Source organism: Etheostoma cragini, chromosome 20, assembly GCF_013103735.1.
Source record: "Etheostoma cragini isolate CJK2018 chromosome 20, CSU_Ecrag_1.0, whole genome shotgun sequence".
Lineage (NCBI taxonomy): Eukaryota > Metazoa > Chordata > Actinopteri > Perciformes > Percidae > Etheostoma > Etheostoma cragini.
In genome coordinates this window covers 1,019,847-1,043,465 of record NC_048426.1, presented here as the reverse complement: position 1 = coordinate 1,043,465, position 23,619 = coordinate 1,019,847, and the positions used below count along the sequence as shown (strand labels likewise).

Sequence of the window (23,619 nt, the reverse complement as noted above, 5' to 3'; positions counted from 1 at the left end):
TTTCGACATACTATACTATGGCTTTTTAATCACTTTTTTGACATACCATACTATGGCTTTTTATTACTTTTCCGACAACCTATACTATGTCTTTTTAATCACTTTTTTGACATACTATACTACGTATTTTTAATCACTTTTTCGACATACTATACTATGGCTCTTTTTCGACATACTATACTATGGCTCTTTTTCGACATACTATACTATGGCTTTTTATCACTTTTTTGAAATACTATGGCTCGTTTTATCTCTTTTTCCCCCTATTTCGACATACTACAATATGTCTTTTTAATCACTTTTTTGACATACTATACTATGGCTCTTTTCTTCTCTTTTTCAACATACTATACTATGGCTTTTTCATGACTTCTTCGACATACTATACTATGGCTCTATTTCCCCCCTTTTTCGACATACTATACTATGGCTTTTTATCACTTTTTCAACATACTATACGAAGGCTCTTTTTCGACATACTATGCTATGGCTCTTTTTCCCACTTTTTCGACATACTATACTATGGCTCTTTTTCCCACTTTTTCAACATATTATACTATGTCTTTTTAATCACTTTTTCAACATACTATACTATGGCTTTTAAATCACTTTTTCGACATACTATACTATGGCTCTTTTTATCACTATTTAAAACATACAATTGCTTTCTTCAACATACTACCCTATGGATTTTTATCCCTTTTCTATGGCTTTTTTTATTACTTTTTTCAAAATACTGTTTTTTTTCTTCCACATAATATAGGCCACGCCCATTTCCACCTAGACTATTATTTGGGAAACATTGCGATTTCTACCGCATTATAAACCTTTCACATTACAGCTCTTTACTTGGTTTAAGTACTTCTACTTGGGTCTGCATTGAGCTTGGACTTTTAAATTACATAATGCATTGAAAGCGAAGCATAATTTGCACAAAGTAGCAAATGCTCAATTTCATTTGAATATCGTCTTGTGACTGACTTTGTAACGGATTATGACTGAATTAAATCAGTAAATCCTACCCGCCTGCTGTTCCCTGCAGGATAAAACAACCCCCCCAACTTTTCTCAAGTTAGTGTCATCCAATTCTAAACAAGGCTGTCTCTATAAGTGCCTCTCTGATGAAAAAAGGTTGTAAATTATACTTTCAGTCGTGCAACTCGTCTCACCTGAGTAGGTATCTGTGCTCTTAGAATGTTCTGCTCTGCACCTGGGGCAGTGGTTGCCAATTGTGGGTTCTGGTGGTCCATCGCCGGACTGGGCATACCGGGCTGGCTGGCACCCGTTTTCTCCTCTGATCCGTTCCCAAAGGCCAGGATTGCATATCCTAAAAACAAGAGTAGCCAAGACAATGTGTTAACACTGACATGACTGGCAGTTTAACAGATGGACGCTGTTCTGACCGCTGAAATGGAAACCGTTGCTTATTTTCATTCAACACATTCATAATTCCATTTAATACATTCAGACTTCCTTTCAATATTTTCATAATTCCATTTAATATATTCAGACTTTCATTTAATAAATTCAGACTTATATCTCAGATTTTGTTTTAATATAATCAGACTTCCATTCAATATATTCAGACTTTCATCAATATATTCAAGGTTCATTCTATATATTTAAACTTTACATATAAATGATAATCTCCTAAACGTCATGCCATGATATTTATATACATACATACATACATACATACATACATATGTGGGTGTAATGTGTGTAACTAACAGAGAGAAAAAAATATGTTATTTCCCCTGGGGTCTTCCTTTCAGACCCTTCCAAGCTGGCAGGATTCTCTCTTTAGTAAAACATGAGCACCTCATATGTTGACCATGAGCAGTGGAGCCCAGACACCAGTAGCAGCTGAGAGTAGGGTTGAGCGGTAATACGGTATCCCGGGGGGTCTAAAAATAGTAACGGTATCAGTTTCAATACAGTCATTAAAAAACTGCAATGCACTTATATAGGAAAGAAGGATTAAATATTAAATACACCGTATTTTCCAGACTATAAGTCACATTTCTTTTTTCCTCATAGTTTGGCTGATCCTGCAACTTATAGTCCAGAGCAACTTATATATCAAGATATATAATTTAACATGTTTTTAAATGTTAATTCATACTGAAAACATAACTGTCTACCGCCGTGGGAGGGCGCTCAAGGACTGTGAACTATATGCTGCTCCTAAAGACAACCAAGAAAGACTGAACACAACAAGGTGCCCCCAGAAAGAAAATACTTGTCTGCAGATTACAAACGTCAGGTCGTAAAATATGCAGCCGAAAATAATAATCGAGCAGCAGAAAGAAAGTTGGGATTGAGAAAGAAACTTGTGAGGGTCTGGTAAAAAGGTTACTCTTACTGAAATGAAATAAAGAAAGCTAATGGCAGTTTTTTCCCCTCATGGTGACGTATTTTTTGACTGATGCAACTTATATTCCGGAGCGACTTATAGTAATAATAATAGTATAGCGTTTTGGGCTATGATAACGAGAAGGGAGAGGGGTTTCAGTATTAATGTTTGGTATTAAGTTTCTGAATGATGGAGGCACAAGCCAACAGTTTGGTGACACCGTCGGAGACTTACGTCACCATTTATAATTTAGTCCCGGTAATACCGTATACAGCGTGAAATAGGGAGGAGGCTCGACGGCATTAACATTTGGATACCGCCCAACTCTAGCTGAGAGAACACTGAAGATGAAAAGTGAAAATGAATAACTAATTGAAATTAGTTAGGAATAAGTGAGTACACAGAATTTGACAAAACAATATTATTGTAAAACTTTGTCATTAAGGACACACCTGTTGTGACTTGTACCATAAAGTTATGAAAGAGTGGGAAGTAGGCCTGCACAATTAAAAACATTTCTTTTTTGAATGGCTTCAATTCTCATTTATTTTACAAGCTGACTGCATTCCAAACTTCTACTACTTCTGTGACTTTTAACATAGACTGTATAAATTAGGTTTTAAAGCCCTCCCTTCTCTTCATTGGGGCCTCTATGTTCACAAGCATAAGGTGACATGCAGCGTGCAAAAAAAAAAAATCTATGTTTGGTACTGCCAATTTGTTTTCTTTTGTCATGGTTCATGTACGCAATAAACATTACACTTTGTGAGAATAGAATTGTGGCAGAGAATCGTGATAAGATCTAAGTTTAATAATCGTCATTCCTATTGTAGCCCAAATTGCGCAGGCCTAGTGGGAAGGTTGTTTGCTGTGATAGACCAAAAGACCTTAGATCTGTTAACACTTCATTGGACCATCAAACAATGCTGAGGTTGAATAGATGTTAATTTGCCACCCAGCAGTGAACAACAGCAGTGAACGATTATGTTTAACAAAAGCCCCAAAATGAAAGTTATGTCATCTCCTGCTGCCGCTACCTACCATGTTATGTGAAATCCCAACCTGTACTTCTGCTTTCAGTTTAAAACACGTCCTAGGGCCAACTGAATTTAAATTCTAGCTGTACCATTAGGTTATAGTTTAAAACTTGTGTTTGACGGATGGCGATGTGAAGTAGGTGGTAGGGCTCAAAGGCGATGTAAATGCATCAGTACAGGTGGGATCCACCGTTTATCCTCCATCACTTATGTTTGTACAGTAACTGTGTCACTGATAAAAGGAATGTGCTTGACAAGTTGTTTCCTTCAAGACATTGTCCCTGCTACTTTGTACTTTTTCTTGCTGAACTGTACAATTTTTAAAAAGTACTTTCTAAACTAAAAACCTCAACTAATATAAAAACCTATTGTACATTTCCCTCCACTTCTGTGACAGCTATCTTTCAGATTAAGATTTTACATATCCATTCATAGATTAAACTATGACCGGATATAATAAAGAAAACTTAAAATGTATAATATGCAGTATTATCCTAAAAATGTATGGATTAATACAAAAGTCATTCCTGTCAATCCTCACATACATGTGTGTACTGGTGTGTGTTACGGCCAGCCAATAACTGTGTATAGGGAGTGCAGTCCATTCTTCACACCCCTTGGCATCTCATACAACAACCCAAGGTACCCTTTATCGTCTTTATAATATTAAGTGCCGATAAATGACAACAAACTGGTTGTTATTATATTGTTGTGTGTTTTTTTTTTTACGCTTCAGTGTTTCCCTGCTCCTCTGTGTGTCAAAATGTGTGTTTTGTCCTCACTAACGGTGCTCGCTAGACTACCATTGCTCCCCAGACCACCTCTGCTCCCCAGACCACCGCTGCTCCCCCCATCCTCCATATTTAATAGACAACATGCCTGTACACTTCAAGCCCAGTAACACCCCGAGGCAGAAGCTGGTTTACCCCAAGGAAAAAACGCCCAGACACAAACAGAGAAACAGAGCGTATGCGTTCACCGCAGTGAGTTATGTACAGACCTGTACATTGGGGAAACAACAAAGAAGAGCCAGCTCCTCACGTGAGAGTAGTACACCTGCATCTGAAGGACAAGGGACACATCTGAGGACAGCAATGTCCACATTTTGGCCAAAGAAGCCAACTTTGTCAGACTGGAAAGACCCTCATTTAACAGAGAAGGCCTCGTCTCTACCAACAACGCATCCCTGAGCGCGCCCCTCCCCCCCCCAAGCAAGCGCAAAAGACAGAGACAGACTTCTCCTGCAGCAATCCGATTGACACCAGTGTTGTCGAGCCTCCGAATGACTCCTGCCTTGACATTGACTCAGATGACTCACCAGGTGGGTCAACGACCTGTGATCCTAACTACTCTCATGGGACACCACCTTGACTAGACGTGCCAAAGACTCCTATGGGACTAGCAAGTCCAGACTACTGTAATTCCGTACTAGCAGGTTGTTCAAATAAGTCCCTTAAGACTCTCCAGCTGATCAAAATTGATGAAGAGATCATATTTTACCTGTATTAGCTTCTCTGCACTGGCTTCCTGTAAAATCCAAGATTGAATTTAAAATTCTTCTCCTGATCTACAAAGCTCTAAATGGTCTAGCACCAACATGTCTAGAAGAGCTCTTAGTGCCTTATGTAGGGCTGCACGATTATGGCCAAAATAATAATCACGATTATTTTGATCAATATTGAGATCACAATTAATTATTACCATTAAAATTAAACCATATCCATATAAACAACGTTGCTTTGTTTGTGGAGAGGCAGCGGATGCGAGGACATTAGGTGCACCGGTTTGACCTAGAAGAATACTATTACTTGCAGCCTAGAGCCCGGTGAGCTCACAGACGCTAACTATCACTGGTCACTGCTGTTGTCTGAAAAACAACACAGACGGGACAAAATGTTGCGTTTACTGGTAAACTGGTAAACCTCAAGACCGACGTATAGCCGACTGCTATCTGTTGAGTTTTCCTCCCATTACTCTGTCCTCTTGGACTGTCTACATCTAGAAACTAAGCTGCACGGTGCAGTGTACAACTCTGACTGGCTCATGATCAGACAGTGGTTTACGGGGTGGTAGATTGGCTTTGCAAAATAACACAGAGCTTTCTATTAATTGGCGCTTTTAAAATATTGCTCCATCACGCAAATTTGATCGTGGGAAACCAAAATCGTGACTGTGATTAAAATTGGATCTGGCTGGGGAGAGTTCTAGCTTGACCAGGCTCCTCTCCTTAACCTGTCTCCCTTAGTTATGCTGTTCTAGTTCTAGACTGCTGGGGGACTTCCTTCCTTTGACATACTGAGCTGCTCTTTCCTCTCCCTTTCCATTTGTGTGCATCCTGTCCCAGACGAGTCCTTATGTTTTCTCTTTGCCCAGCATATTTCCTTGGATTAAGATGGCCCCAATCTTGGTTGCAGCTGTCGCCGTGATGCTGTTGCACCCCCGGCAACACCCTGCTACACTGGACGATGCCCTGCAGTGTCCTGCTGCGTCCACCTGTGCTCTGCTATGGCACACTACACCCTGTAACGCCCTGCAGCGCCCTGCTGTGACTACCACTTGTAGTCACTGTTCCATTATCTTTATTGTGACTATTATTGCCACTGTTCATCACACCCCCAACTCCGCCTACAAAACCCCTGGGTCTGTTCCAGGTTTCTCCCTAAAAGGGAGTTTTCCCCGCCCCTGTCACACTAATTGCTTGCTTTTCTAAACCTACTCTGTCTGTCTGTCTAACTCTCTCTCAAGATAACTTTTGTTATGATTTGATACTATGAATAAAACTCAATCAAACTGAATGAGTGGAGGCATGTTTTTCCCTCTGTCACAGGTGTAGAAGGAGCAGATGTTCAAGTTTGGATGTAATTCTTTTAAATAAACAGATGCTTTCGATGTTTGTGGTTTGAATCCTCTCCTGACTGAAACAGATAATTATGCCTTTGCTGCCAGCACTTAAAACAATTGTATAGCACAGATGATTCAGAGAGTGGGGGATACACGCAAACAAGCCTCTATTCCCTGGATGGCAAATATTTTGTTTATGTACTTTGTGATACCAAATTTCCCAAAAAGTGACTTTGAACTTTGATTTAGTTCCCTAAAAGTGGATTTAAAACGTCAATCAGCTATTCATTTCTCATTGTTCAGTTGTCTGTAACGGTGTGATATAATGATCATGATGAATATTTAATTGGGCCATTAAGTAAGAAGGCTGTCACTGGAAGGAACATTTTAGTGTGTACATTCTGTAAATCTGGTGGATTTATAAAGGACACCCAACCAAAATGAATTATGTTCATATGATGAATTAATATCTATAAGCACTAATTTTCATTTGGCTAATGGTCTACCCTGCAGCAATTACGTTTGCATGAAAGTCACTTCATCTAAAATATGCCCAAATGAAGACATGAATGAGAGATTCATTAATTAATATCCACAGCTTATTCTGTAAGATAAATGTGGCTGCTTAGAAATTAAAATCACACCATTATTCCATCTGTCCGCATCGCAAAAAAAAAATCCTGATTTCAAAAGTGACTACTAGTTATTAGTGATGGAATTTCAAAGACTCCAGTGGGTTAGCGGGGGGGTCGACACGCAAACTGATTTCTCGCAGGATCATAACAAATTGATCCATCCGTTGCCTTTGTAAACAGAATTCTGCAGCAATCGATGCAGAGCCTTCACTCGATTCTCTCCACTGGTGCAACACTGAGCAACAGCTACTAGACAGAGATGGTGGTGGTGGATGGCTGATTTGCCAGCTCTGCAGCTTATTAGGGAATCTCCAAGTTGCAACACGACTGTATACATCAGCACCTTGCAGCATGGGCTGTGGGCTCTTGTTGTTGGTGGGATAGGTAGGAAAGAGTGCAGCTAGTGCTGCTATGTGCAGCGATCACTCGGCAGGCTGACGGATGAGGGAAGCGAGGGCTGCAACTCCGGCCGCCCGCTACCGTGCCTCGCCATCTGCCGCCACGCAGAGATTAAGTGCCTATTGATATATTCAGTGCTAAGCTGTTGTGACACTTCCTTTGCAAATGTTTGGACACTGCTGTTTAAGCACCACCTTAAGCATCTCTATGACTTTTTAAGTTTCTCCCAGAGGGATTTTTTCTTTTTCTTTTACTGACTGCATAGGTTCCCCAAAGCCACCCTGCAGAGTGCACACCACCTTCCTGTCCCCAACCTTCCTGATATATTGCTTGTTACTCCCACTTTTGCCTGTTATTATACCAGAAAAATTTGAATTTCATAAATAAATGAGCTTCACCTCCATCTGTCCTCTCATTTTTTCCCTGACACACTCAGCTTTTAGAGAAGGAAGAAGTCCAGAGCTGCTGTTCTGCATAGTGATGTGGTTATTATAGCTGTGATGTGGAGGTAAAGTAAGGTGACAGCTGTTTTTAAAACCTGAGTGCACTCAGGGATCTTTTCCAGCAGTTTTCCCCTCCCCTATATGCAAACGACTGTATTCTTCCCCGCCGCTATTCTCTCTGTCCACCTCATTAGTTCAGAGGCAGGAAACCAAATTACATTCAATTACAAAGTCATAAAGGCCATCTGAAGTCCTGTCTCAGCAAGCAGGCCCCAGAACAACAGCACAGGGGGGCCTGCAAAATAAAAACGGAATTCAGTCGCAAAAATAGGTAAGTGCCAAAAGAGACCAGGAGGATTGATTTAATTGACAATCGCGCTGTCCACTTCACTGAAGGAGCGTAGCCTTTTGGCTCCAGTCAAAATTAATAACGCTGCATTCTCTGTTCATTGTGATTACACAAGGAACACGGGGGCAAGAAAAACATTCCAGATCTCTCCCATGGCAGATTCATTTCCCTAATTATTGGCTCAAATCCAAACTCTCCTTGCCTAATCATTATGCTCACTTTCTCCCCAAAATAGAACGGTGTCTCGCTTGTGCCTGGCAAACGAGACTGAACTCCAATTGAGATGAGAGCGCGACGTGCACAGCCGGTCCATGAATCGCCTTTCTCATTAGAAATCCTTATTATCACATATGCACGCTTCAGTTTGGCTTCATTTATTTTCTCAGGAAGGAAGAGAGAAGCGGTTCTTTGCTCAGACGCAGGGAAATGTTTTTCTGGGTCTCTAAGGAGCTTGGAGTAAACAGCACAGAGGACCAGCCTTGGCAAGTCTGAGTCCCGGCTGCAGAATGCACATGAGGAGCATCATTGAGAAACAAGACAACCATCAACTACTTGAAGGATATGTATGACTAAGCTTGAAAGTTTAACTCTCTACAGGATAATGTGCATTGTTATTCGCAGAAGCATTGTCATTCTGTTGTCACCTGAACATGTCAGGTGAAGACACCTAAACCATTCATTTAAAAAAAAGGTACCTGGTTAATTGCTGTGCACCAATTTATGATGTAAAAGAAAACAAAAAACGGAAATGACTGCCTTGCGGTTAAGTTAGTAACAGCTTACATCAAACAACAAACATGGATGCTTCACTGGGCCGGTATGACACTCTGAAAGTATGATAACTCTCAGCCAAAACACCACGATTTCACGGTATTGCAATTGCAAATCTAAAATGTATTATTTAAAATGTCTGGGTGAAAAACAAATTATTTTCCTCCATTTAACACATGGTATTGTATTTGAAACAGCATGTAGATTATTTGGTGTGTGTTTAAATGTGTACAATATTAAGTTCAAACGAATAATACAATCCTATTTTTAGAGTGGCTCCCCTATGCTGCCCTAAAAAGAAGAACACTAAAGACAGACATGGTCATTTAACCGGAATCTGTAATGACAAACCCTGGTCTAAAAACGTGTGATCTTTGGGTAATATAGCACTGGATTGAACACTAGTGTACACAAAAATAATACATCATGTTTGATTTTATGTAAAAAAAAAAAAAAAAAAAAGGAAGACATATCACTACAATTACCCCTACTATGAATAATATAAATAATGCTTCGCTTCAATTTTTCTCAAGGCACACACACGCACGCGCACACACACACACACACACACACACACACACACACACACACACACACACACACACACACACACACACACACACATATGTAAAGTGTGTGTGCACACGTGCTCTCACTGTGACAGCCAGTCACAATAGCAGATGTACAAAATGTTGAAAGACGTGATACCAGCTCAGTGTGTACACTGCAGTAAAAGTACTAACATAGCAGACAACATACATGTACTGTGCGTGTACTACGTGTACTTTGCTTAGTGAAGTTACGTTAGGATGGGAAACAGCCGACGTGAGCTGTGTTGTCTGCCTGGGTGGCAGCCTCAACTAATCACCTCAGTAGTGTTAGCCATGCTACGCTAACTCCCACAGCGGATTGCCAGACAGCGTTACGTTACCTTGAACTTGTTTGGGGCATCGGTGCTTTTCAGTACCCGATAAATTCCCACATAGCCGGCTTCAGGCTTTTAGACGTGCGGGAAGAGTTCGTGCGTTTCATCTCGTGCGGCCATCGCGCCCGGGTACTCCCGGCACCACGAACCGTGCAACAGGAGGGGGAGGGGCCGGGGTGCTTCCCGCTGCACCCTGGCAGACAGAAGGATTTCTAACCGGCACTTTCTGTCCGCCACGACTCATAAAAACAGCTCGTACAACAGGAATGGTGTAACGGGAGATTGTAGTGGGTTTGAAGCCCTGCCTTTTTAATTTCTGTGGTATCCGAATTCTGAGTTTAAAGTCTTAAAGAACTTTGAGAATAAAGGGTGAACTCGAAATCATTTTTCACCAGTGGCCCTAATCCCCTTCCGTACGCACACGTCTTCAACCAGGCCGCACAGAAGATCTAAGCAGTCCCTACCGTTCCAAGCTGGGCACCAGAGATCAGTGTCACCAAGTCAGCATCCGACCAACTGTCTGCCCTTCTGTTCCTGGCCTATCTAAGCTATGGTGAAAGCTCTCCGTGGAGCCGCTGCTGAAGCATAAAAGGGTCTTTACAGCGTCGAATAACGGCCAGAAAAAGGGGTTTTGCACATGATGTCACAGTGAAGTTGACCTTTGACCTTTTGGATATTAAATGTCATCACTTCATCATTTTATCCTATCTGACAGTAGTGTGAAATGTTGTCAAGGGGATGCAAATTCCTTCAAGGGGGTCCTGAGATATCGTGTTTACGAGTGTGGGATGGACGGACGGACGGACAGACAGCCCACATATAATGCCTCTGGCTACGGCTGGCACAGGCATTAAAGACTATGGAACATAATGCAGCTAGGCTCTCTTAGGCATCCTGTGTTGCCTTCAAATATTTATTCTCCTGTAGATCCAACACACATCTCGGCAGGATTTACTCTTCTGCCTCTTTTGTGTCTTTTGATTGGGGAATTAACCTCATTAAATGTGCATGTGGCACATGCTGGTGGACTTCAAATTAATGTGAAAAAAAAGGCTCTGTCCTGAAGTTTGTCTGCGGGATTGTTGCTCTGTGTTTTGGGAATCTGCAGCTGCAAGTTTAAATCACTAACTAACTCATTACATGGAGTAAAGTGGGGGTCCCATTGTGGAACACAATTAATACAAGTGATTTACTGTACAGAGAGTGTTGCCACTGGAGAAAAAGATAATGCTTTCAATGAGTAATTTTGAAAGTTTAGTTTGTTGGTTCTTCATGAATCTTCTTCTCATGTATATCTTCTCCTTTCTTAGTGGTACTCCTCCAGATGGTTGTTTTTATGCCTTGATGCTGAGGACTTGCTGCTTCTTACTGGATTATTACGCTAATTACTGGATTAAGCACCAAGCTGGTGAACGTTAGCTGTGTCTTTATCTAAAAATCTACTGTACTTTTTCATACTGGGGAGAACCATGCACTGGAAAAGCTGTTCTAAATAGCTTTTGCACCAGATATCCTACCCTCTGCTGTTAACCCAGAATGTATACCGGTTGCCTTGGCAGCATCTTTGCCATCTTTAAGAAATTTCTTTATTGTTTAAACATTTTTTGTTTTACACGCACATAAAATACACATTGTTTCTCCTTTATGATGGATGTGGTGTCGTTTTGTAATTTCCTTTTTGGATTACCTGATGCAGCCGTCTATTTTATATCTGCATAGCCCGAATAGAGAATTTCAGTAGAAGGAAAAAAAACACAGCATCCAGTCTCCTGCTTCACGGCTCCTACTTGTTAATTATTAAACTTATGTCAACTGACGGATAGATATCTGCATTTTTATGCAAACACAAGTGAATTTGGTTCTGCTTCAGGTTACTGCCTGCAAATGGAATTATTTAGCAGTTTAAATGGGCTATCAATACAATATTTAGGGAAGAATAGAATACGTTTGAGAATAAGTCGTGTTTGATAGAGACATACATTACAAAGTCATTAAAATGTATATTTACAAAGTGACTACTTAAAGTTTCATTTTTGTGTTGATATCGGCGGCCCCTGTGGACACTAGGGTTTTCATCATCATCCAGCACCGCAGCCTTCCCGTTAGAAAACCTCTCATTTTACTGCAGCAGGGTGTGATAGTGTGCCCCGTTACTTTGTAAAAAGTAAGGAGCATTGCTTATATTGCAATATAGTTAGGCTATTTACAGTTGACACTGATAAGAAAAATTACTGTGGGAAATTAACTTGTTTTTAAACAGTTTTTAGATTCAGAGCACTAATTATTATTATTCTTATTTAATATGATTGTTGCTCATGGAAAAACAAATTAGGCTAAACCTGGTTAGAAGAGGAAGCATTTATAGCTATAAAATAGTTACTTATGCAAATGTTTTTTAAATGATGATAGAATACTGATGGGTCGAACCCTAACCATAACACCACATACTGACTGGTTTTCGGAGGCTTCTCAGATGGTCCTGTGTTAACAAACCTTCTTGCGTGTCATATTAATATATATATATACATATTTTTAAATAATCTTTTATAACGGAAGTGAATAGGACAACTCTTTAAATCCTCTTCAAACCTACTCAATTTTGAAGTTCTACTGCTTCAGCATACTTTCCGCTTCGAGGTGGATGGATTATCTCGGCAATGGAGAAGTGCTCACTAACACAGATTTAGACAGTTTTGTGAACAATATTTGAGAGGAATAGGCCTCTTATTCACATTGAAAAAGTCTTAGATCTTTAAGTTCAGCTCATATAAAATGGGGGCTAAAACAATAGTGTTGCGTTTATAATTTTGTTGAGTGTAACTAATACGTCTACTTTCAATCAGAAACTTGGTTTATTGGACAACATTCAGCAGAAAGAAGAGTGTGGCAGTGTCCTAAATGACTAATGTCCTTGTGGGCTGTAATCCCTAGTGTTTCCATGGATTTCCCACTTTGAGACAAACTGATCAGGTTAAAATACACCCGGTGGGTAAAGACAGCGATGGACCCAGAATGCAATGCAGTCGTGTCCCGTAGAAGCAGGGGTAAGAGGCTTCCTGTGTGATCTCAGATGAGAAGTACATTGTTATTTTCGCTATAATTGAATAGTGTGAACTGTATAAACTTAACACTGACAGCAGCTGGGGTTTGCTTTGTACTGTCACTGGTGTCATTGGTCTGTCATTACTGTTGTTATTTATGCCGACAGCTTTGTAAGAACTCCTCTGTTATAAAAATAATAATAACCCTGAATAAACTCCATTGTCTGCGGTGACACCAGCAGCTACAGCTTGTATTACTTTGTCACTGGTGTCATTGTTCTGTCACTTGTGCTATCACTCATTCAGAGAGATGATCTCCTATCATCAAAGCTGTTTTGTTGTTGTTGCTGTTATTAGATGAATAAGAGCTACAACATAAGGGAACAGACCACAGAGGATTAGAGGATAATCCTATTGTAACATCAGTTACCAGTCACTGATGTCTTTATTTTATCATACTCATCATATTTTTATCATATCACTTTCAAAAAGTAAAATCAATTTGACTGGATTATTGCATGTCTCATGTAGCCTTCTCACTTATAGTTTGGTCGACATAGAGCATAAAAGTCCCTTAGCCATCATATAGTTTAGCAAAGCAAGCAAAACAATGATTACACAACACCCGGTTTCACAAGCCTGAATATGCAAACTGACCGGTTGTGTAACAATTTTTGACTGTCAAATTCGTAAAATCTGCCAAATTCTGCTTTGAGTGTCACATAAATACAATTTGAAACCGTTTCTCATCTATTTAGTTGGGCGCACATCTAGGTGGGCCAACATTAACTGTCAACCTAAATTAATATGCGGGCTGGATCAAAATTTACAATGGGCCAGATTTGGCCCGTGGGCCTTGAGTTTGACAAATATAATACGAACATATATTGTACGTGGAAACCCATTTACAGTGTGCCACCAGCTAAGGACTGGTCTGTCACTGTGGCCATCACTCAGGCGGTGGTTTATCCGCGGGTCTTATAAATAATAATAATAAATGAATACAGACTGATGTGAACACATCACGTCTTTACAGTGACACTGATGTGTCACTAGTGCGTTACTCCCCAAGGATGCTGAAAGATGCAACAAAGTGGAGAGAGAGAGCGTAGAGATGTATTGTCAGTTAGCGTGTGCAGGACTTTGTTTTCCATTTCCTCGTCTTTCTTAACGGGGAAGAAGCTGGGGGGATTTGATACTGAGGTTTCCCCTTGTTAAAATATAAGTAAAATAATCTAAGATAGTGCTACTTATCTCCATATTTAACACACTGACGTCTTATTGATCTTCTCACCTGTCTGCCAAAAAAAAAATGTACTCCTTTAACTATTAACTTATATTTTCTTTAGACCTTTCTTAGTCTGGCTCAAGGGATGAACATTGTTGGTATGAAGCCTGACAGCCGGCACGCCTCTCACGCTCTGGATGTCCATACGCATATACACATACTGTAAATGTACACATACTGTACATATACACATACTGTACATATACACATGCAAAAATAAATAAAATGTCAATGACAGAAAAATTATAAAAAAATCAGACTAGACTTAAAAAATACAATGAACAAACCTATAAACAAGTGTTTTCTCACGAGTTATAGTGAAATAAAAGATCTATGACTTTTCTATGAAGACAAAACCCTTATTTGTTAAAAATCTATTTTATTAAGCCCTTTTCCTTTGTCAAGATAATCCATTTCTGATAAAACAGAGTGTGTACCTTGGGCTGTTCGCAAAAAGTGTTACGTTGATATTTTTGGTACGTGTAAACTCCTGTTAAAGGCATTCCCAGAGGCTATGTGTTCATCTAGTAGGCACAAACAATATTAATTATTAACTACAAAACTATTAACTACAACAAAAACCTAGAGTTGGAGTTCTGAGAGCGGCAAATGTAAAACTTCAACAACAAAAACAAATGGCAAAAAGCAGGTTTAGGTTGACTCTCTTCAGTGTCACGGCACATCAAAGACATTTTGAAGTGTGCCAGTATCATAACTTATTTTGTTCACACTACAGACTCGGTTCATTCTCACACATGTCGCTTTGTGTTTTCTTTACTGTGCTGCCGGAGGTCAGCTTTTACTCACTCAGGCAGACGTTGTCGTTGAAGGCAGTGAGGAAGTCGGTGCATTGTTCCCTGTGATTGCCGCTTGCTGCGCACGAGCACCAGGGTCCCACGTTGGATGTGGAGTTGTCAAGGTAGTTGGGAGTTATTGTGCTTCCTGTAGAGAGGCGTGGAGGGGGAAACAACACAGTTCTGTGTGTTTACAGGCATACTGAAGTCAAAGGACTTCTCACACCACTAGGTGTACAACACAACAATTCTGGCCATCACACGACTAAGAAAGGGTCTTTTATTTAGATTAACATAGCATTGAATTAGTTTGGACGTGTTTTGTTTTGTTGTCCTCTGTAATTTAGAGTTTTTTTTATTTATTTTTTTATAAACCCCATGAAACCAGAAAGACAAAAGACTGTCTGGCTGAGAAGTTAATGCAAATGTGATCCAAATTGTCTGATTTAATCTTGTTATGCTTAGCCCAATAATGACCCTGATTACGTTAATTAAATAAAAGGTGCTTACTTTCTTTATGATGGCATTTATATCATCATGGTGTTGCTGTAATTCTATAATTAATATAATAGTTATTAGTGTGCATGTGCATTCATTGTGAGAGAAACAGAGGGATTTTAAAAGAGGAATAGATGACAGTGGAGTGAATGGAAAAAGAGACATTGCTGGGGATCAAATGTTGACTGGTTCAACCCCAATTGCTGACAGGGCTTGACATCATTAAGCCTACAGACTGCAAACTGTATGTTTCTTATTTTAAAGTATCGGGTGTGGAAAACTAGCTTTATTTAGAAATATTATCTGAGCCTTTGTGACTGGTGATTATTTCTAAATGAGATTGTCTTTGTGTAAGTAGTTATATAGTATATATGCATGAAAAAGAGACAGAACTGCTTGCTTATACATCCTCTTCCTCTTGATCTCTCAGTGACTCTGATGCTACAGATTAATTCCAATCAACAGTACAGGGCAGCGGCAGTTGTTCAGCTTGCTTTTTAGTTTCCTGTCATGCATATCCACCGGGGCGGGCAGCTTAGTGGACTTTGATGAGCGCAGCGACCCGCACCACAAAGTCCAGCCACTATCACACAGGTCTCTCAGATCTTTTTTTCTGCCTTTGGAGCTCTTCAGCAGGACGTGATTGGGAAGTCATTCTCCAGGAAGGGTAAGATAGCCTTGTAGCTTGTATTTCTTTCTTTTTTTCTTTTTTTTTTTTTAAAAAGAGGTGGGAAATAGAATTGCTGCACTTTGAGACAGTGTTTTGATTTTTACCCCATTGATTTTCTGGGCCCCAGACTTCCAAACAAAAACACCTCAGTCTCACTACTACTTCAGTTGTCTAGAATGGCCAATCACTGCTGCCCACCTTTTTGTCTCTGTCTTTCTTTATCTGTCTGCCTCAGTCCCTCTAACTAAACAACAAACAACCTAAACAACCATCCATTCTTCTTTTCGCAGCAGTGCAGTATTGTTGTCCCATAATGACATGTTTGGACTGAATGTTTTTTTACCAACCTTTTAAGCATTATGTGGTCTTTTGTTACGTTTTTATCTGAAGTACAATAAGCTGTGTTCTACGCCTCTGCCTGCTCCCACTCATCGTCACGTCAGGGATAATTCTCACAAAACAGCGGTCAATAGTTGTAATTGCACTACTTATAATGCCAACAACATGCTGCAGCCACATTAATCAGCGCTCTATCGATTGTTGAGCCGCGCTTCTCATCACAATCCTTGATTCATTCTTTTGAGTCCTGTTTAGGGCACTTGTCTGCTCTCCGCCTTCCTCCCTCTGAAACCTTTTTGTTCCTGATCCATCACTGAGGGTGGGTGAGCAGGAGCCAGCATACAATTATTTAGTTCTTACCTATCAGGCCGGTGTACGCAAGTAGACATGCTCCGTAGTTCTCCTGCTTGCAGCCACTAGCGCTCTGCTCAGAAGGCTGGCAATCATACTGGAACTGTGCCCAGCGAGACCTGTGGGAGCAATAACATGCCATTTATCATTTCCTCATTGTTGGCTGTCGCGCACATTCTGTCACTGAGGGGTGGCCGGCACCAGTGCCTTCTCTCAGATACCTGAGAGCAAAACCCACAATGCTCATCTACCTACCAAGACTACTACATCAAGTCCCACCCCCCTTCAAGATCTCCCGCTCTACAGCACTTCAACCACCCTCAGTGACATTCATCCCTCTTTTTCTTTCCTCCCCATTTCTCCCAGCGCGTCTTCTGGAAGGCTGCCAGGCTGTAAAGAGTCAATGAGGGGCAAAGATAGGCCTTGGCTCTGCTCTCTAAATACCGTGGGCGCTGTCTGGCAGGCCCGGCCGCAAGGAGATTAGACAAATATGGATCTTTCATATAAATACTTCCACCCACAGTCGCTCTGCCTTCCCTCCTTCACCTTTCCTGCCAGCCGTCCAGACATCTAGCCTCATCATCATCATCGTACAAGGCTATTGCGGCCATCATATCGCATCATCGGCTACCGTCGCCTGGCATTTGCAGCGGGATCCCTCAGGGCACAACAACTCTGCTCTATCGTCTCGTTTGTCATGTCATCATAATGATGTGCGTAAAACTCATAGCCGGCGTGCTAAGTGAAGGCCTCCTCTGCAGGCTGCAGGTTAATGCCAGCTGACTGGGGAGGATTGGTGGGCCGTGCAGGGGATGGAGTCCGTCGGGGCGGCGGTGGAGAATAATGCCTGATCGATAGCCTTGACAGATGAAGCCCTTTGTCTTCCTGACATTTGAAGACGAACTAGATTAAAGGGTGGCCACCATTTGCTGTCAGAGAAAGGAGGCTGACTGGATGGGTATGAGAACTCCATGTTTTCAGTCTCCATTGACAGTGAGTGATACACCCTCTGTATTTTAATGACTCAATAAGACATTGTTAGTTTTGTGATTGGAAGTTCGTTGACAATCAATTTGAAAGTGAATGAAATCTTTGTTTTTCATCAGGATTTAATGCAGAACGTTTTTTCAAATAACTCTGTACTCTCTAGTGAGGGTCACAATTTATTTTACTGATCCTGGTGATGTCCCGACTGTACATTGATATACATTTTCTTTGCACTGTTCAGGAAAGTCATGTTTCCCAATGGATAATGGCCGCTCTAATAACTATTTCACTCGGCTGCTTCTTGCCTGTCTGCCATTAAATTCTGCATTCAAACATTGAATGAAGAATTTAATTTAACTAATTAAACATTTTAATTAAACACAGCTGACTAATTGAATTCAAACGAACATATAATACCAGCCAGACATATCTTCCAAAACACAATGCCATTTATTGTCCTGAGGGAAAGTAATTGTTCAAGGCCAACACATCAACAAAGCACAGTATATTTAACACAACAATGGTAAAGATACCACCGCATTAGCTATGAAAATTAAATGAAGCAACTTGTCGTCATAGGTAATCCATTTTCTGCCAATAACAAAACTTTATATAATAAAAAAGTTTGAGTTGACAGTACGTGCTGTGTTTGGGGTCGGTGAATTCATGTTGTGTTGTAATGTTGAAACATATGGTGCTAACGAATAACGCCGTGCTAACACTAGAAAGTGACACAGCAGAATCCATGTTTTTGCAAAAGAGAAGGAGCTAGAAGCTTTGCTAGCTGGTGAATTACTGTAGCTGGTGAGCATCACATGCAAGCTAGCCAGGACTTGCTAGCACTAGTGAACTACAATAGGCTGTGGCTAGAAAGCATTAAAACTATATTATATGTTATATGAGATTTTGCGTAACTTCCGGCCGTAGCTGAATACCTTTTAGCCACAACCACTACAATGACTCAGAGCTAACTAGCTAGTCAAGCAAGCAAGTTAGCCTAGTTGCTAATCGAATAATAGGTTCACACTGTTATTTAGCGTAGGCCAAAACAGCTCCAGTACAACAAAGGAGCTTAAATAAAAGTAAATCTGTGCAAGACAGCTTAGCTACAATAGCTTCCTCTGTTATGGACTCTCCTTTCCCTCAAAGGTCAGCACTGTCAAGATTGTTATTGGTCAACAATGTCAAAGTGGATATAGGTTGAACTCAAGAGAAAGAATAAGTTTGCGCTAATCTACTAATCATGCCGTTATCAATTGGAATGAACTGCAAATGCCATGAAATTTTAAATGCAGGTTTGACTGAGCCTTTGGCTGCAGAGCATTCATCTTATTAAAGCGGCATTAATACATTTTTGTAATGTCAAAGTGATCACTTATTCCGCTTATTTCTATGGACACTTAGAAAATTATTTCTCAAAATCTTCAGCTCAACAGAACTTTTAGCCTTTTGGTTATATAGCCCTTACTGTTTTGGTTTAGACTTAGTGCTCTTATCAAGTCAGCTGTTTTTAGCCACAAAATCTATACTATTATACTACCTGCGTAGGTTCAGAGAGACAGTTCGCGCCCAGCTGGTTCAGAGAGCGAAAACTAAAGCTACAGAGCCATATAGTCCAAAACAGAGCTAAAAAGAGAGGTGGACAGACGCACCACTCCAATTAATGTTAATAGGCTACATTGAGAGTATGCTGGACATTGAGAGTCTGCCATAACCCCTTTTGTTTGTCAGCCAAAAATAAATTAAGGCAGCTTTAATGTAAGAAACCATTTCCATTATCATAATTCATGGTTTAACTGTAATTTAAAACATCTGTGTTCAATACGTTGGTTTTCTAGTCTGTCTAGTTGCAGCTCTCACAGACAACTCCTCAAGCATGCACAAGTCAATTGTGCAATAGCTGTCTAGTGTGGAAGAGCAGAAAGCCAAAGTAGACAAGTGGCTGCTAAAGCTGGCCAAACATCCAAGCGAGTCTAAGTTCTCAAGAGTTGGCAGGTCAAACAAATTTTGGATGTGTCAATAAAATTGGCAGGTGTTTGTAAAAAAGTGAAACATAAAAAACCTATAGGCTGATATATATCACCTTTGAGATCCTTTAACAGAAGCCACAGTTGCTGCAAATGATCGGTTCGGTGAGTAGAGTAAGGCCAATTCAAGAAATTAAGTGGGAACTGTTCCTGGCAGCGGGCAGCACGTAAGACAACATTTTTAAGATTTACCTGCACACATAGTCTGCTTTGCAGATCCGCAGCTGGGCCAGGCAGTTGGGCTTGTCCTTGTCTTCGTAGGAGCAGGACGGCACGATAGTTTGCCGGCGGCGCTCTGCACAGGCCGTGTCAGTGCAGGGACAGAACAGCAGCTCGTGGGTGTAGTCTGGGGGAACACGGTCAAAGAACTTTCTCAGCGCCTTGTTGCACTTTGGTCGGTTACACGGCCCCGAGCGGGCTGACGGCTGGATGCAGGATGAGACATATTCCGTACGAAGCTTCTGACACGTCTCATCTATATTGCACGCCTTGGCAGCATCCAGGCAGCGGTTCACCGTCGTTACTTCGGACTCTAGAAGGAGAAGACACAAAGTGGGAAGCAGAAAGCATTTCATCCTTCTGTGTGGTTTGAGGAAATCAAATGGTTGCCATGTTTACAAAATATTTCAAAGCCTAATTGGTGATGGTATTGAGTTTTTGCTCTCACCTCTTAGATGCAGTGTTGCTTTTACAGATGAATAAAGAAATGTGTGTCTTAAAGTACACAAAGTAAACCAAAACTGATGATCACATGTAATTGGCCCCCTTGCAGTGAATAGAACATGAATGGTGTTTAAATGTTGCATGAGCTCAGGCACTGGATGTGTTTCAGCTGAGGCCTAATGGCTGAATATTTCATTCTGCTGGGATAATGCAGAGTAGCAGTGCTGAAAAAGCGGCTTCACCATCTCTCCAACCGTAGTGATGGTGCAGTGGATATGACACATGCTTAAGGTGTGGGGGTTCTGGGTTTGATTCCCACTGCAATACATCAACCAATGTGTCCCTGAGCAAGACACTTCAACCCTAACTGTAAGTTGCGTCGGATAAAAGCACTGGCTAAATGACTTGTAATGTAATGTTGTACACAACAAGGCCTGTAATTACAGCTCCTTTCCCTTCATCCATCTAGCCATCGTTCCAACACTCCCTACTTCTGGGTCCATCCCTCACTCCCTCGACTCCCTCCTTTTCTCGCTGTGGGCCTGCCACTCTCAGCGCTGCCATTAACCCCCACTCGATCTGTCTCTTCCCTTCCTCCGTTCAGCTTGCTCTCTCTTCCCCATCACTTCTTCTTCAACTCATCACCTCTGCCTCCCTCACTGCTCATGCTCCCGGTGACTTGAGACACCTCTGTGGAAGCAGTGGAAAGACCCTTTTATAAGCAGCTGTTTTTTGGCCGCATTATTTCCCAATCCATCATCATGCGTATTTCTTCCCCCCAAGCGACCTCCCAGTCAACACGGCCACTCCTCTGGCAGAAAGCGCCACTCATTAGTTTGTAAACTGCCTGTAGTTGTGTCTCCTGGTGAGTACGGCTCTTACCAAGCTGTCATATAAAATATGAATGGCCTTGGGGAGCTAGCTAAAAACCCGCCACAAAGCATAGGTTATTCCCCGACTTAACTGCAAAGCAGGCGGGGAGAGGATGGGAGGACCTGATGGAACTGGATGACAAATAGCTTCCAGTTGCCACATGCGTAGGAAACGGAATATGCACATGAGCTTTCATGTAAAATCCTTTTTTTTTTAAAGCCATTATTTATTGAGCGGTGACTTGCTGAGCACGCATGGTCTTATCCAGGAACATCCTGCATCACATTCATGCCTTGTGCCTTCACACGCATTTACACCTCAGAACTGCCTGAGGCTGAATGCACTCCTGCTCTGGTTTGTTTTTTTTCAGTCACAGGCCTGCTTCTGTAATATTCATCAGCGCATATCTAAATTTGAAATCTACAGTGCAGTCTGTAATTGGGCAGTGACACATGATGTTGTTTTGGCTCCGTGTAACCAGCACAGTGCAATGACACAGCGTCTGAGATTGAAGTACTGACTTAAGCTTTGAATTCCTTTCGATATTTGTCAACCTGGGATTTATTTTAATATTCAATACATACTATTCAATTGTTTGTTGTAATTTTCAACATGAAAATGGGGACATTTAGTTCAGCCATTATATAGGTAATAACAAACGTAAGGCAATACTTTCTTTCACATCCTGTGATACACCTGTAGGTTTCAGAGGTGGTTCTGTAGTGGAAGTCCTGTATGAAGGAGTACAGCTGTACGAGTCACAGCAGTTACCAGCTATCCTAATGACGACGAGTCACAGCAAAAACAAAAAGAAACTACGTATATTCATGGCAACTCATAGTATAGTATAATGTACTATTACTCCACCACACATATACAGTACCGGAGTCTATGCAGGTTTCACCAAGTCAAGACTTTTTAAAACGTTTTTAAGATCATTATGAATGAAATTTAAGACCTTAATCACAACATCATCTAAGCCCTTAATTCGTTTTTTCAAGCCAAGTATCATTAAACTTGCATTTCCCCATAGCTGAAGAATAAAATCTGTTTTGTGTCTGTGGTACAATCTGAAAGAGACTCGCACCAATAACACAAAAGCTGATTGGCTGCAATCTAAATTACATGTTGGTCTCATCTGTAGTCGTAATAGAGTGAAATTATGTCTGGACTAGTGTAAGAAAGATCTACAACAACATGACCTGTTAAAAACGATTTAAGACCTAGAACACAACATTTTAGCAAATGTAGAACTTTAAAAGGTCTAACATTTAGACTTTTAAATGTTACACTTTTTAAGACCCACCGCGGAAACCCTGATTACATATTGTGATGTCATAACGGTGTAGTGGAAAGCCCCCCCAGCATGCACCTGCGCCTTATTATTGTGTTTAACATGTTGTTCTATAGTGATCCAACTGTTTCTAGAGTCTCAAAATCCCTGGTGTGATATTACCACAGATTGTACTAGACTATAGAAACAGTTAGATATCACTCTATTAGTGTTCAATTTTTTTTTTTTTATGAAGAAAAAATATATATAATATGTACTGGGGACAAACACTTAATGACTAGATTAGATTAGATTAGATTAAGATTAGATTACCTAGAGTCTCAACGAGGTGAGTGTTTGATACTCAAAAGAAGGACTTCCTGTAAGAGACTTTGTTCCCCCACTCAGGATATGATCGCCAACAAAAGCTCTGCACTTCATCAGCATGGTGTATTTTGGATACTGGGGGATCCTGATTACCCTTAAAGCCTACCTTAATGACATAATAACGTGCTGTAGATATGTAGTGCATTAGAGAAAAACAAACAAAACTGTTGATATTTGTCTTACAACCAAGGTGCATGAAGTAGAAAATCCTAGCAAGGAAATGCAATTTCTACTGCTCTTGGAGGCCAATGATGCATTTAAAACATCCACTCTGTTTAAATAGAGGCACTTTGTTAATACCACTGACTTCACTTTAGTCAACTGATGAATTGGTAAAGGGTGAAGTACTCTGTTTTGTGAATACTCTTCAAAATATGATGAGCCGTGGCTCCATCTTGCATCTTTGAAAAGGGTCATTACTCTGTTTGAGGGAGAGATGCTATACGGGCGGACAAACATCCATTAATCACATCTTTGTTGTTTTGGCAGTCGACTTGTCAAGATGCATGGCATGGATGTCAACTTTGACCTCCTGTGGAGTCGCTGGAGGAAATTTACGAGGAGGCGGTACAGTGCAGGTCTGGTGCTGCTGTAATTCAAAGCAGCCTAAAACAAGCAGTGTCACTTTAACAAGCAGCTTATGCAAGCATGTTATGAGGGTTGTCCACGGAA

General features: G+C 40.8%; 1 protein-coding gene across 1 annotated transcript in view; it reads right to left on the bottom strand.

The window, feature by feature from the left end:
• gfra4a (GDNF family receptor alpha 4a) overlaps window positions 1-23,619 on the bottom strand; it is a 133,991-nt gene that overhangs the window by 3,045 nt on the left and 107,327 nt on the right. The window contains exons 4-7 of the mRNA XM_034858537.1: window positions 19,944-20,283; window positions 16,747-16,856; window positions 14,893-15,027; window positions 1,170-1,327 (exon numbers count right to left, since the gene is read on the bottom strand). Of these exons, the coding sequence (XP_034714428.1) occupies window positions 1,170-1,327; window positions 14,893-15,027; window positions 16,747-16,856; window positions 19,944-20,283 (743 nt within the window). The remainder of the gene's footprint in view (window positions 1-1,169; window positions 1,328-14,892; window positions 15,028-16,746; window positions 16,857-19,943; window positions 20,284-23,619) is intronic.